Source organism: Puntigrus tetrazona, chromosome 10 (assembly GCF_018831695.1).
Source record: "Puntigrus tetrazona isolate hp1 chromosome 10, ASM1883169v1, whole genome shotgun sequence".
Taxonomy (NCBI): Eukaryota; Metazoa; Chordata; class Actinopteri; order Cypriniformes; family Cyprinidae; genus Puntigrus; species Puntigrus tetrazona.
Genome location: NC_056708.1, coordinates 10,666,857 through 10,682,902, shown reverse-complemented (window position 1 = coordinate 10,682,902; position 16,046 = coordinate 10,666,857). Strand labels below are relative to the sequence as shown.

Here is a 16,046-nt window from a genome sequence, read left to right as displayed (position 1 = left end):
TCAAATTATTTTGTCCATTTTAAAGCATTAGCTTGTTGCATTTCCTCGCAGCCACTGATTTCAGGCTTGCATTAGATCTTTTTTATATAGATTATGCTGTTTAACAGAACAACAATAGCTGTTGACTGAAGAAAAGACAATCATTTTATAAACATGTTAACAAGATGAGTGCTTCCAGAGTCTTAGCGCACAACAGGCACTTCTTGTGTAATTATTTTGTCCTCGCTGTGTTTATTTCTCTCTCATTCTCTGCTAGAGTCTCAAGGGCCTGTGTGTCTCTTTCTAATGGGCACCAGAACATCGCTCTAATCTTATTTATTTACTGTTTTTCCTCTGTCTTTTTGTGTTTTATCCACGGGGTGCACAGTGAAGTGGAGCATGCATGTGTGTGTGTGTGTGTTTTTGTGAGCGTGCACATGCCCTGTCACTAAATATTACCATGGCGATGGGTCTCAGTGCACACCATGGGATGGATCAACAGCTAAAACAGCCCTTGGGCTCATGTGTGTCCTAAATCTGCTGCTAATTTCTCCCGGTTTGTCACTACATCTTCGGTCGATGACCCTAGACTACCTTTCCACATCTTATTTCCGCAAACGAACAAAAACACGGCATACAACATTATGTTTTGGTTTTGCCCCATCGGTATGCTTGGGGTTTAGCGATTTAATTTGGTTTAGAAAATAATTTTGTGTGTGTGTGTGTGTGTGTGTGTTTTTATCCATTCCAGGTTGATTTCCCTGAAAACTGTCACTCTGTGACAATTACAAACATTATAATAGCTGTAAATAAATGCCAGTTATGTTTGATTGGCTTTTTTTAATGCAGTTATAGTGGATTTGGCAGTGCGTGTGAGATTGATGTGGTTATATGCCAAATTTAGCTCATCCTGTTGATTTTAGTTGGCATGCGTTGAGGTTCAAATGTTCTGTTGGAAAAACATAATTATTATATTGTGTACTTGTGTGTGTGTGGGCGAGCAGATATAAATGCTACTTTACTACAGTTGATCAGGCTGTGTGAACTGCATTTTCTTATAAAATGTTTCCGTGAATACTTTCAGTAACACATTCGGAACAGATTGGATGAATTATTTTGTAGGTCATGTAACATGACAGTTGTTTTAGGTTCGACATTCTGGTTATATAAATAATGTCATTTGTTAAAAGAAGTTAGCCAATCATAACATATAGAAGCAGGGTTTACAGTTTAAAGATACAAGTAGTGAAAGAAGTGTGATTTGTAATTGTTATACGGTTAGTTCGATTAGTATTTTTAGATGTGTGGTTTTCTTTCATTTCGCATAAAATATAAAAATGAACCGAATATATCCACACCCAGAGTGACTCAGCAGCCGTGCCTTTTGCTGGGAAATGTTACATTACATCATGCACATTTATTTAGTGACTTCATGACTTCATTTAAATGTATACACAAGTTTGAGCGAAACTGATCATCATCTTTTCCAGTGAGATTTTAGGGCGATCCAAAGAGCTTCTTGAAAAGCAAAACCGGGAAGGGTAAGAGTCAAAAAATGAATAGAAATAGTGCAGAATGTGAAATATTTAACTGTAATTTTACATCTTAGTTGTTTAAAAATGCTCCAAATTTGAAGGTTAAATGAGATTGAAATCCTAAATTTCCATAGTAGTCACAGACCTTTGTTGATACATATGGAAAAGCATCAATATTGCATGGTTATAGCGATACATCTGCTGAGAAAGAAAACCGAGGAATAGACAGATGGGTTGAAGATGCCAGAGGATAACATGTAGGTGAGAATGTGATATTGCTACGCATGATATGGCTGGCTGAGAAAAGAAACAGAAAACAAACAGAGAGTGAAAAAATACTACAGTGGCAGAATATGGCAGTGAAGTAACCGAATGAATCATTCAGAGACTTTTGGCCTTATATTTTCTTAGAGGATTGTCAAGCTGTCATAAAACCATAAAGGACAGAAAACAGATTGTGGGACGCATAGAGAGGGGAACGAGAGACTAAAAAGAGAGAGACTGCATATCCTCTGGCTCTCTGGCATGTGCCATCGCCGATGAACACAGCTGAAGCTTATTTGAAGAGCTGGGCTGACATCCTGCCAACACAACGAGGGAGAGAGAGAGGCACAGGCAGAAAGCAAAGCGAGAGAGAGAGAGAGAGAGAGAGAGAGTGAGGTAGAGAGCAGGACAGAAAGAAGCACAAGCAGACAGAGGGATTGAGCTCTGGTGGAGCAGACCGCCTGCGTTCAGATCTCCATCCTCTGGCATTCTGCACCGACACGGACCTCTCGCCCCGTCTGACCTGTATCACTGCCCCTAGGCGCACTACACGCTCCGGGCCAACGGCCGACACCATGATTAAGTCCAGCTGGTTCTATGTCAAGTTCAAATATAACGAGAAGGTGAGTCAGTACAGTTGCCTTTTTCTGTTTTAGCTCGAAATTTTCCGTCTTTCGCTCTTCGGTCTTGTGTTCGCAGCCCTCTGTGTGCTAGAGACACGGCGCTGCTGTAATCTTAAACCTGCCATTGATCTGTTGATAACAGCGATGGTGGTATATTGATAGCTGAGTGTGTGTGCGTGATGGTCTGAAATCCCTCTCATGCATTTTGTAATAGTCATGGCGGCGTTTTGAATCATTGAATATTTAATCGAGCTTGACTCCGCCACCAAGGGCCAGGGTTTAAATTTTCATTTAAACACATGTTTTGCACTTTTAAAAGCTGCCCTTATGCGCCACATGTGCTCTTTGATATCATTTCTGCTGATATGTTGTGTTATTCGAGAGAAATCTGCTGAGACTGAGCCAGATGGTAACATTTGTGCAGATGTGATTTGTCTGTGTATATGTGTCTGAATCAGGTCATGCCCCTGTCCCGTCAGCTGTGTTAAACTTTAATGGAGGCTGATATTCTATTCTTCAGAGAGAAAGTGATGGTGTTACTTTGTGAAAAACAAGACGTGAACCCGGTTTGGATGTTTTGGCAGCTACCTAAATGGCCGATGTGAAAGATATGTGTCTATCCTTCATTTTGCTATTGGATTGTTGCTCATAAAAACTCTTAGATTGCAAAACCTTATCAGAGGTCACACATATCAGGTCAGCATTGTGAAATGTGAACTTGATCCAGTTCCCCACAGACCTGATGTATTACACTGTACTGAAGGTCAAACTGGATGACGGTACCTAATGGTTAGGGAGCTTACTTGTCTACACAAAGGTTGCCGGGTTAATTCTGATGTGGGCCAACTTAGAAGCTAGAAAACTAGGATAGGCAATCACTTACCTTTCTGATTAGTTTAGGGGGAGTGATGTATACTTTATTTGCTTTACTTTATAACACTTTATAACTACCTTTATTCCTTTGTTGATCTGTACTGAGAAAGAGAAATATTGGTTTACATTAAGGATTTGCTCAACTCACATTGCGATGAGATTCACGATACTAACTTCACTACACAGTTCTCTCACTTTTTTTAACCAAATACAATTTTTAAGAAATAATAAATGAAAAGGTGTCCTTTTCATTTATTTATTTATTTATTTATTTTTCAGACAAAAATTCTGCATATTGATTTGTGAAAGTGAAATGTCAAATAAAAAAACAAATCCCAAATCAAATAAATAATTATATATATATATATATATATATATATATATATATATATATATATATATATATATATATATATACATCTCATCATATAAACAGGTTGCTAAAGATGCTACACAGATGAAACATGAGTCATTTTTTAACCTAAATCGTAGAATTTTGAAATATGAAGCAAAAACAGAATGGTCTGACTGTAGCTTTTTGTGAAACGAAACACTATATTATACTCTCTGACAGCAGGTGGTGCTTGGAAAAAGCAGCATTACACAATAGTGTTTCCTGGTTTACAAAGAAATACTACTTAGTTATGCATTATACAGAGGCAAAATTAAAAGATAATGCCATTTTTGATTTGTTTAAAATCTCAACAATCTTTACATCTTCACCGATCTTCACATTTATATTCATTTTCAACAAGGTCGTGGTGCATTGTTACACCCCTACTGTGACATATTTTGGATCACTTGTGCCAAATTGTTTCATTATATATTTAGAACATTGTTTGTGTAATCATAAATAAACACAAAAATCAAACATTATGTATAGAGCACACTGTGCTTTACACTAATAATAATAATAATTTTAGCAAACTATGTTATTATATTATTGCAATGTAGTTCAACTGAAGAATAAATAATTGTTTCAGGCTTGTTCAGTTGATAGATTTGTATTGTAAAAAAAACTTGTAAATAACTCTAACTCTATAGTAATTTGCAAGTAGTTTGATTATAGAGCGGTGGCTGAATCTGTCTAACATCAGAGAGCTGTGAAACATGCAATCTGTAACTCTGTCAGGGAAAAATATTGCATGTATTTGACAGTGTGTCAGTCCCATATTGCTCCGTTCAAAACCTTGTCATTCACACTGGACTTCCATTTTATCTGAAGCCTGTCTTTCTCTCTTTCTCCAGCTCTTGTCTTTTCTGCGCTCCACTCATGCTAATGCCCAAGTGTGCTTATGTGACATGTGAACTGCTATAATTTAACACGGCACCTAACAGAGCTCATAACTCAGTGTGTGTGAGCGCTAGACAGACGGGGAGAGAGAGAGAGAGAGGGTTTGAAATGAAAGAGAGATGGGGTTCATACTCTGGACGGGAGAGCGGTTGAGGGAAGGGAACCATGACAACCGCCTGACTGCTCTGCTCCCTGGTGTGTGAAAGTAGAGATTGAGAGAACACTTTTGATTCAGGCCATGAAACGAGCGCAAGAGGGTGAAGAGTAAAAAATATTCACTTCACAGCTGATTAACAGAGCAATGGATGAGGACTGAGAGAGATGGACTGAGAAATGTGGGTAGCGGACCAGTGATTGACTAATTGAGCTTTGAACAAGAGATGCGAGGGTTCAGTGTTTCGGAGTAGGCTTGTACTCCGTGGTCATTCCAGGTGTTGAAATTTGTGACTTCTTTTGCATTTTCTGAAAATTGTCTACACAAAAACTGCCAAGAAAACACATTATATTAGAGTTGCAGGGTTATAGTAGTTTTTACATTATTTCTATTTTATTTTCAAATTTGTCTTTTCAGGTTTTATTAATTTTCACTATCATTTTAATCTTTTTTTTATTTATATGTATGTATACTAAAACTCTAAGACATTCTAAAATGTTAAACAGAGTTACATTTTTCAGATTAATCTGGAGTAGTTTTTGTACATTTTCATGAAAAGGTTTCATGACATACCATATTCAGTAATAAAACTATAATTAATTGGTCATTTTTTATGTTTAATTTATTATATCACTCACCCATTTTTATTTATTTATATTTTAATTAATAATAACTACTCAGATTTTATAAAAATTTATTTTATTATATATTTTTTAAATAAAAACCAAAACCAAATTACATTTTTATTTTTATATATGTAAATTTGTATAATAATAATAATAATAATAATAATGAACCCTTAAATAAATACAGTATGGAATATTGACTGCTAGTAGTTGACATATTGAGGACATGCAACAGGAATGAACGCAATTGATAATGAAAGGCATCGAGCCTTAAACTGTAAGTTTATTAGTTGATATGTCCATGTTTTAATATGCCTCTGGCGAATAATGCTAAGGCTTTTTATTTCAGGTAGAATCTGCGATCTCTGATCCAATTTATCTTTCATGGATGTGTGTTCCACCACCTGGCAACTTGAGGTGTCAAAATCGTATTAAGTAAATTGGCAGTGGGTGGAATCACACAAAGCGAAACAAAAACAGACATTCTGACACATTTGAAGGTGGGATAACTGGCTGTAGCAATGAAATTTTAAAATATCTGCAAACATAATATGCTGTTTCTATGCTTAAGTACAGTCAAAAAATGACATATAACACCTCTAAGGATGGAGTTAGACTCTACAGGAAGGTGGCCATCCTGGAGCAGCATCTAGTGCGAGTATGGATGTGCTCCATGATCAAAGAGGTTCAACCGACGGCAGGCGTCCAAGCATTGTTCTAAAAGCAGAGTAACTCTAGAGCTGAGGTTTCAGCCCTGTTGACCAGAAGGCCACTGGTTTACCCCCTTCTGACATGTGTGGGTTAAAGACAGACTCTCCTATGCAAAAGAGAGGACTAGAACAATCCGCCCTTCTTTGAACAAGCATAAAAACAAACAGGGAAAATAAGATATTGTGAATTTCTCATGGGTTGCGCACTGCACTGTGTTTTGGTTTACTTGCATCAGAATACTTTTGTTGTTTTAGTTGCGGGCTGGAAAACGGTGAATTGTAAACGGCACTCACGGTGAAGCATGCAGAGATAATTTTAGTGATTATGGGCTGCTTTTATTCTAGCCCAACTCTATGAACAGTTCATTGCTCTGCTGTTGATGGAAGCCATGTTAGGCTGGTTTAATCAAGATGGGTGGTCTGCTTCTAATGGTTGTGCTTTCTCTCCGGGTGGTAGCTTGAATAGGAACCACCCTGTGTGAACATATTTCCAAAAGATCCACAAAACAGTATTTGCGTTGATTAATAAAACGGACAAAGTCACATAAAAATAAAATAGTGCTAATACTCTTGGTTTAATTTCTTTATTTAAAAAACGATTCAGATGCCAACTATTCAAATGATTCTGAACTAAAGAGACACTAAAGAGGTACAAAGTGGCTTACCGGCTTCCTAACACTTTTCAGCTGAAGCTAAACATAGGCTTTGTGGCCAAAACAATGTCATTGTGATTAATTCATCAACTCCCCAAAATTGCAAATGTTTCAGAGCTTTTTAAACAGCCTGCAACTTTCAGTTGGACAAAGATTAAGCAAAAAGCTTCCAAGGAGTCAGTATGAAATTTAAATCCAGACTATGTATTTTATAAATGCATGTTATTGATCTTATTGTGAACTTTCATCCATGCATGTTTAATTTTTTTTTGACCTGAAAATGATCCATCTGACCAAATGTTTAATATATGGTCATTAACTGTTTGAATGAGACTAACTTAGACACTTTTGTGGTAAAATATTATTGATATGTTTTGGTGCTTCTTTATTCCGAGCTGATCAAAATTATTTTTGCAGTTGATAGAACCTTTATTTTTGAGCTCTCTGTTCAAGCAGTAATGCGCCTTTTGTTGAAGATAACATTCTGTAACTCTTTAGGAAAGTTTGTGTCAGATGAAGAGATGAAGGGAAAGTTGAACAGAGAGAGAGAGTTTGTATCAAAGAGAAGCAGCCATCTGTGTGAGTGAGCAGCAAACAGCTGGTCGAGAGGATGCAAGATGTCTGTACCGAGACTGACAAGATGGGGGATGACAGGAAACAGATTTCCTCCTGCTTTTTCCCCACTCTCTGAGCTAGGCAAGCAGGCAGCCCGTGTGCTGTGATGCCTCCCCAGCTTCCAGATGCCGCTGTCCTCCTCTGTGTGTGTCTGTGTGTGTGTGTGATCTCAGAAAAATAACACACTTTCACCCACCCATCCACAAAAACACACACTCATTTACATTATCATCACTTCGTGTTTACGTCTTCAGGATGTTTGCATGTTTTATACATTGTGCCGTCATGCACATGCTTTCCATTTTCCACTTTCTTATGACCTGGACGTTTAGTTTCAGATTTCAAGATCGAAGAGAATCACACTGACCTATGAGCAGTTGTTATGAATCTGAATCATTTTAGAGAATCAGTTCACTACAGCGAATCTGTTTGTTTGCAGTGGTTCAGTTTGACTGAATCATTCAAAAGAGCTCGTTGAAATAGAGGACTCATCTTTAAACTGGTGTTAACATCTTACTTAGCTGAAATATAAAGAATCTAGTCATTTTGACATGTGTCCCAAAAGCTGGCATGCTGCCTTCCTAGAAAGCATTGTTGGACAACATAGGCCCCAAAAATGCTGTCTGCGTGCAGGAAGCTCGGCTTTTGAAATTGCCTGAGTCCAGCACAGAAGTCTTTTCCCCTTTGAGAGCACTGCTGTTTTTATTCTTTCCCTCTCTCCTTCATTCTTCCCCTTCATCTCTTTTTTCCGCTCTTCTCTCGCTCTGGATGTGATGAGAGAAAGATGCCTGGCAGCTGCTGAGGCAATGAAAGGTCACCCTGTCGTCGCAGCAACACGATGGCGAATGGGAGAAGCTGTCATCTCTCTGGCATTTTGATTGACAGGCTGCCTGGGTGACTTAAACTCTGTGGAGAAAAGACCTGACAAGGCAGAGCTGTCACTTTATTGGGCCCTCAGAGCCTGTGCTGTGTGTGCGGAGAAATGAGAAAAGAAGGAAAGCGTGTAAGAAGGAAATTAAATGAGATGGACAGGAGAGAATACGGAGAATGGTGTTTTAATTTAAAACAAGTTCGACTCAGAAATTTCTAGTAAATTTCAGAATTGCGTATTTAATTTAATGCCAAATTTTAATTTAGATAATAGTATTGTCTTGTAAACTATGTGCTGTAATAATTTTTTTATTTAAATCTTTTAATTTGCTGAATTTTAAAAGCATTTACTAAGTCATTAAATAAAATAAAAATAAAAAATGTAATTAAATGAAATTTAAACTAAACTAAACCATGCGATGCAGAAGACCTCTTCATAAAACAGTTATTCCTTTCTATTCTAGTTTGTACTTATTTATGTCTGACGCTGGCATTGCGAACACTTCCTCGTGTTTGTCTACCTCTTTATGATGAATCGTTTTATTTATTCCCAATTGTAAGTCGCTTCGGATAAAAGCGTCTGCTAAATGACTAAATGTAAATGTAACATTTTAAGTAGTGTAAGACAACAGCTTGGAAAAATAGCTTCGGTTTACCAGACATTCTTGTTGTTTCCCTTCCTGTTATTCTGTTAAAATAATTGCTTGATAAATGCGCTGTGCTGTGCTGTGTTCACCTCAACTTTAAGAACTTAAGAACTCAACTTTTAAGAAGAACTGGACAACACTGACGTCTCTATTGACCTACACGCGTTGACTTAACAAACTCACCTTATGTGTGTGCACAAGGAAAAAACTTAAGGGTGTCAGTCTTCGTAGTCTACATGTTTTATTAATTGTGGGAGCTGAAAGACCCTCAGTCTCCCTGTGATCATTAATGCATGCACCAGATAACGTATTTACATGTTCTCATGAATTATTCATGTCCAGAGAGCAAGAGTAAGAAAAGTCTGGTGTTTTGAGAAGGACCCTCTGCCCACAGGCTCTTGTTCAGTCTGTCTGTGTGTGTGTGTGTGTGTGTGTGTGTGTGTGTGTGTGTGTGTGAGTACAGTACCTGCCATAACATTGGCTTAGTCTTAAGAATAGCGGAGGGCCCATTTCACGTTAAGTATAGAATAAGGTTTTCGCGGAATATAATTATCCATATTATTTTCACACCTAGCAGAGCATTTACAGGTAAATAAGAATAAATGTACGCCTCGTGTTAGCCTCAAAGGATCTGCTTTATTTTCCAACTAATACCTGCGCCCTTTTCTGCTTCTCTCTATCTCTCTCTCTCTGTCTGCTCTGCAATTTAGCCAATTTTTTCAGGTCTTGAAATGAGACCGCTTAGGGATCTCATTTGCCTTCCCTGATGAACTTTTCAGGATTAGCGGAGCTGAATTTAATTTAAGTTTGATTCACAGATAGAAGATATCTTCTGGGATTTATCACATTCCTTATCATAGTCCTTTTTAATGTTTCTATCCCATCTATAAATCTGAAGTTGGATGTAGCTTTAATAAAACATGCGCTGTCTCTTTCTGCTCTCTTTCTGTTTAATTCTTGGATGGAGCCTAATCGTCTGAAAGATCAGAGTTTTCTTCAGTTTGCCAGCAGTGTTCAGTCTTTTCTGCTTTCAGTAGGGTCAATAGTGCGGACCCTCACTTCCAAAATTAGTAATTAGAAATCCTTTGGTTACAATCGAATCAGTAACTACGCTTTAAACAAGTGCTGTTTCATTTTTAATTACATAAACTAGTTAAAATACTATGCTCGTGCAATGACATTGCAATTTAAATATTACAGTTTCCTATTCGAACATATTTTTAAAGCGGAATTTATTGCGATTATGCAAAATTGCATTTTAAACATCATTAATCCAATCCAATCATTCTAATATGCTGATTTGCTGCTTATTATTAACATCATCTTCTTCAACGTTGAGAGCGTGAAGCTTAATATTTTTGTGCAAACTTCGCATCTGTTCTTTGAGGAATTAAAAGCTCAAATCAGCGTTTCATGAATCTTGTGTAATGTGTTTGCTGTCAGTTTCGATCAGTTCAATGCAGTCGTCGCTGAATAAAAAACTTTTAAATGATACTGCGGATAAACCTGGACGCAGGCTTCACGTTTGTATATGAGAGATGAATATGTTGGCGTGTGTTAACGTGAGAATAAAGCTGTGAAGTTTTGAACGCTAACTGAGCGGATGACCAAGCGTCTCTCTGCGATACAGCCAGCTTACAGTTGTGTGTGAATGTCTATTGCATCCGTTCTGCATTTGTGTTTGTTTTGAAGAGTAACGGCATGAGCCCCCCCCCGTCTGTCTGTCTCTCTCTCTCTCTTATAACACGCTCCAGCAACACAGAGCAAAACAAAGGAAATGCTTTGCGTGATGCCGGGTCTTGATTGGCGCTCTCAGTGTAAGCGGACCCCTCCTCCTCCGGGGAATTATCTGCCAAAGCGCCCACGCTGCTCTGGTTTTAATAATAATTATCTAAAATCGCATCAATTAGCCTGCAGCTATACAAGGAACAGGGGTGGCGGGGAAGAGGGGAGAGAGGGAGAAAAGGAAGCGGAGAAGAAGAAGGCTGAACCGCGTATCTGTATATGCATTTAATATCACTAATGAACCTTTGTGTAGTTTAAAAGCCTTTGATTTGTAATGTCCCAGTAAGTCTCTGAGCTTTAAAGGGGTAGTTCACTCAAACATTTTAATTCTTTTATCATTTACGCCAAAACCGTTTCTTTTTTCTGGTGAATATAAAAGAAGATATTTTGTAAAAGGCTGGTAATAAAACAGTTGACACTAGCCATTGACTATTTTTTTTTGCATACCATAAAAGTCAGTGGCTTCTCCTTTTCTTTTTTTCTTTTTTTTCTATGTCCTATTCTTAGTTTGGGTCAGGACTGCCCTTTTAAAGCTTTTTCATTAAATACTCATTAATCACATAGTTTTATGAATAACATTTTTTAAATATTGCAAGGTTACATTAGTTTGCGGCATATTTTACTTACACCCAAGCCTACCTAACTCTGACCTCTGACCTCTGACTCGATGTATTTGGCTGTATTTTTATTTGTGCATTTATTATTTTATCACTTATAGTATCATCTTAGGGTTTGTATTTATTATTTTTAGGCACATAAAACATATATAAATGCATTTGATTTGACACAACTGTATTTGAAATGATTAATTATTTGACTTAATTGTTTTGAAAACTTTTTTTACCGCTAAAACTTTAAGGAATTAAAAAATATATATAAAGTAATATCAATATTTTCGCTCTGATTAACATTTTGCAAAGTTTTATTTATTTTAAAATAATAATAATAAGTGCAAAATGTAATTTATGTATTGGGTATATATTTTTTATCTATTTGAAAATGCTGACAGGGTAAGTATCTGAACTCTCACAGCATCAGTTGAGCCTTAACCTTACATTTTTGACCCTGGTTTAAATGCTATTCTGTAGCTAACTATTTGTATGCAATGACACACCTTGAGTTCACCTCTCTTCCTTCCTCTCTGTCTCTCTGTCTGCCTCACAGGCACATTTCTATCTACCCATGTTGAATTTTATGGCTTTTATTTTTTGCTTATTTTATACTCCCTGCGTATTTCTGCTCTTGTATTCCACTCTGTCCTGCCTCATCCTCCTCTGCCTCACCCTGATCTGATCAGTGATCATGTAGCACCACCTGCAGGTCAGCAGAGAGGTAACATCCTCTTCAGAGACACCTGATATCCACGTACACAGACTACGGGCACATGCTGTATGTTATAGAGGCAAATTTGACTGATTTCAGCACAATAGAAGCTCTAATGCTCTGTGTGTTCATTGCATCTCAAGGACAAGTGCTTGTGCTGTGGAGCATTATTGGGTTCACTATTATATTCACATTAACTCAGTGTAAGCCTGTTCAGAATGTTTTTTTTCCCTCTCACATCAGAAAGTTAAATGTCACCCTTTTAAAAGCTCACATGCACCTTAGAGCATGCACCTCATATTTCCTTCAATTGCTTTCTTTTTAAATCCCCGTTTGTGGCTCTAGGCTTTAAAATAAATCCTGTGTGTCCTGCATTTGCATTTTGCACGCTTCTGCATTATTCATACAGCAATTGGCTTTCATTTTCCTCTAGTGCAAGCCCAGGGCAGAGGCCATGTTGTGTACACCTCACATCTGAGTTGTATGTTTGTGCTGCGTTATTTTTTTTCTCATTGTAAATCTTGAAATCAAGGCTTTATTTTACTCTTTATTCATCTCCAATGGTCTGTCAGATATATATGCTGTTTATTTTTTTTAATTGAAACAATATGATGATTTTTTTTATATAGGATATAGGACTTGACATATAGGAACTATGAAATCCAAACTGACCGCTATTACTCCACTTAAATATATCCCTAATATTATTGTGCATTGTCTTCATAATTAAGTTAAAATAAAACTTTAATTTTTTTTTTTTGCATCTCTGAAATAACCTTTATTGTAATGCAAGGAAGGCTACATGGGAAACAAAATGCAACCTAATATAGCCACCTTTTTTTTGTTTTTCATATTTTATATTTCACATATTTATATAAACGATCGATCACATCCAAAATAAATTAAAATATTAAATATAATACATTTCAATACATAAAGATATGTACTGTATGTGTGTGTATTTCTATATATATATATATATATATATATATATATATATATGTATATATGTATATATGAATAAACACAGTACACACACACACACACACGCATTATCTAAACACAAATTCTATTTTGTATGCAACTAATCACAATAACACTAATTGAAAAATATTTATTTTCCATTTTAAGATAAATAAATCTAAAACATTATTTTATAATTATTGTAAATTATTTTATATAATAAATAAGTAATAAATAACACACACACACACACACACACACACATATATATATATATATATATATATATATATATATATATCCTAGTGTCATTTAATGTTGTAAACCAGTATTACATTACCATAATGTTCGTATGCTTTTTTTATTTCTTTCAATGGCTCTATTTGCACTAAAGGTTTGCCGAGCCTCATTTAACTTTCTGAATAGTGCCATAATGCAGCAAATCCCAAACTGTCAGAGGCAGTAAAAGAGTTATCATGAAGAGCTGTAAATCATGTTTTAGCACAGCCAACTGCAGCTTATCGCAGACACCTCTTTAAGTGTGCGGAGACGATATGATAAGAGGTTCAGGGCTCTGAATACAAGCGCCAAACATCTCAAACGCGTAACTCTCTATCCCACACACCATATATCCTCTTCCCTGATGTTTACACAGCGTGGCAAGCTGATATCAGTCACTCGCAGGGCAGTCAATCTTATCAGCCTCGGCCAAGGTCCAGAGACATGCAAGATGTGTTTGTTTTCACCCCTCATTAGATGTAACAAAGCTTAATTAAGCCTCACTTATCTCTGTGCCATTGACAGAGGTGGAAACCCCGTGTGTATTTTAACTACTCCGATAACTACCTGGAGGATGTTTGTACAAGACTCATCCCGGAATCACATTCTTGAAAAGGTCAAACAAACCGACTCACAAAAGGAAAGTGCCATTCAAATTCTGTGTCACGTATAAAGAGGAAAGATGCTCTTTTGACAAAGTCGAGTTATCCGGGGCGCCTCGATTGACAGCGAAACCTAATTTTCTCACAAAACAGTTTGATTGGTGCGTTTCCCATCTTTGTATGCCTTCACCAAATTGCCGCTCGCAGGGTTGCAAAACTCATTTGCCGTGTTTACTGAGAGGAAATGTGCTCGCGTCCTGCTCTGTCCCTCTGCAGGGCAGCCAACGCTTAGTGAACATACCGCAGAGACAAATGATTTGCCATTGGCCGTGATTTCCTAGATAGCGCAGTGGGGGGAGCCAGGAAGTGGGGCGGCAGGAGGGGAAGTTGCGCCCAGGCAGGGGAATAGACGGCCTGCTGGGAAGGAGATGGCTTTCTCTGACACAATCCGCCGGGAAGCCGTGGGGTCCTGAAATTGGGGGGAAAAAAACGGGAGGAGGCATCTCCTGCTCTGAATTTGCTCTGTCTGTTTCGCCCTTTCTCACTTACATCCCTCCCACCATCTCTTTACTTTCCGCGGCGAGGGGTGGTTCTGAATGACAAGGCAAAGCTTCCTTCCCTCAAGTAAAAAAAATGAATTATTTGTGTGTGTGAGAGAGTTTGGATATGCATATGAATTTGTGAATAGCTTATGGTAAGGCTGCGTTAGTCTGGAGTATTGCTCACAGCCTTGAGATTTTTGCTGCTAGGGTATGTTTGCATGTGTGTGTGTGTGTGTGTGTGTGTGTGTGTGTGTGGGATGCGTACGAGCCTGTCTCGTATTGTTTTACAGGCAAGGTTATTGAGTCAGTGATAAGACTGAGTCTCAGAGGCCGGTTAGTCAGTCTGACCTTGCAGTGTGAGCTGAGGATATGCAGGCTGGCAGGCTAGGGGTCAACGCATCCCACAATCCCTCGGTAGCCTGTCTTTGGATTCAGAAAGAAGTTCATTCTGTTCTCATTCTTCAGGAGCTCAGAATGTAAAACATACATGACAGAAAAAAAATGATCCAGCTGCTTTAAAATGTGATTAATAATTAAAAATTAATAATGTTATTGTTTGTGAATGCTTATTGTACGTTTTTTTGCAATTATGTTACGCACAGATGTAGTTTTTTAAAATGCTTTTCATACCATCGCATCCAAAATTTAGTTTGCATAGTATATGTGTGTGTATTTATAAATACACACAAATACAGCATATAGTTCGAAAATATTGACATGCATATATTTATATTCATATCATTTATATCATATATAAGTATAATTAATGTCTAAACATATTTTTCTTAAATATATACAGGCATGTGTGTGTATTTATATATAGATGAAAAATATACACAGCACACACAAATATAATGTAAACAAAATATTTAGTTTTGAATGTAATTGATCACAATTAATTAAGAGCATTATTTAACACACACATGCTGTTTATATCTCTCTTTGTAGCAGTTTTTACATTTTCTCTCTCTCTCTCTCTATATATATATATATATATATATATATATATATATATATATACACACACACACATATAAATACAAAATTTTTATGTATGCATAGCTAACACAATATGTCTAATTTTATACATAAAGTCTGTAAATAATCATTGTGGGGCCAATTACAAATCTAGTCTGTCTTATTGTAGTATGGTAATTTGTTATACTAATGTGGAAAGGGAACAGTAAATGATGAGAAGTGGGTGGAATACAATTGACATTCCCATTCATCCTGGCCCCATGATCTACAATTAATGGTCAGCCCCAGATCTGACATCCCTCTGTGCAGTAAATACAGAACACGCAGCCTCTAGACGGGTGGATCTCGGCGTTCAGACAAAGAAGGATTACTGTGAGTGTGGGTGGAGCAGAATTTGCTGTAGGTGGAGCTCTTGTGTTGGAGTTCGATGTCAGAATGTTTTCCACCTGCTGGTAGAGGACAGGACAGCTGCCTTTGTGTGGGTGTGAGTGCGCGCGAGCGAGTGTGTTAAATTGTGCGCTTCTCAGAGACAGCAGGTGAGAAATGAGCGCACAGGAGCTTTTTTTAGTCCACCGATGCATTTAGAGAGTGCAACCCCAATTAAAACACTAGTAGCACGTCTTATAAGAACATTTCAATTGCATTCAGGTGTAATTGATTTTACGTTTAATAGCAGAGACGTATAAACCGTGTTAATTGAGATGCGTTTTTCCCCTCGTAGAGGGTTGTGT

General features: G+C 37.3%; 1 protein-coding gene across 8 annotated transcripts in view; it reads left to right on the top strand.

Moving 5' to 3' along the window:
• Nucleotides 1-16,046, top strand: part of auts2a (activator of transcription and developmental regulator AUTS2 a) — a 281,245-nt gene that overhangs the window by 79,995 nt on the left and 185,204 nt on the right. Inside the window, exon 1 of one of the 8 annotated variants that reach the window (XM_043250832.1) lies at nucleotides 2,248-2,401. The exons of the other annotated variants lie outside the window; for them this stretch is intronic. Within the exon in view, the coding sequence (XP_043106767.1) occupies nucleotides 2,354-2,401 (48 nt within the window). The 5' untranslated portion in view covers nucleotides 2,248-2,353. Of the gene's footprint in view, nucleotides 1-2,247; nucleotides 2,402-16,046 lie in introns of those variants that run through there. 8 annotated transcript variants of the gene reach the window in all.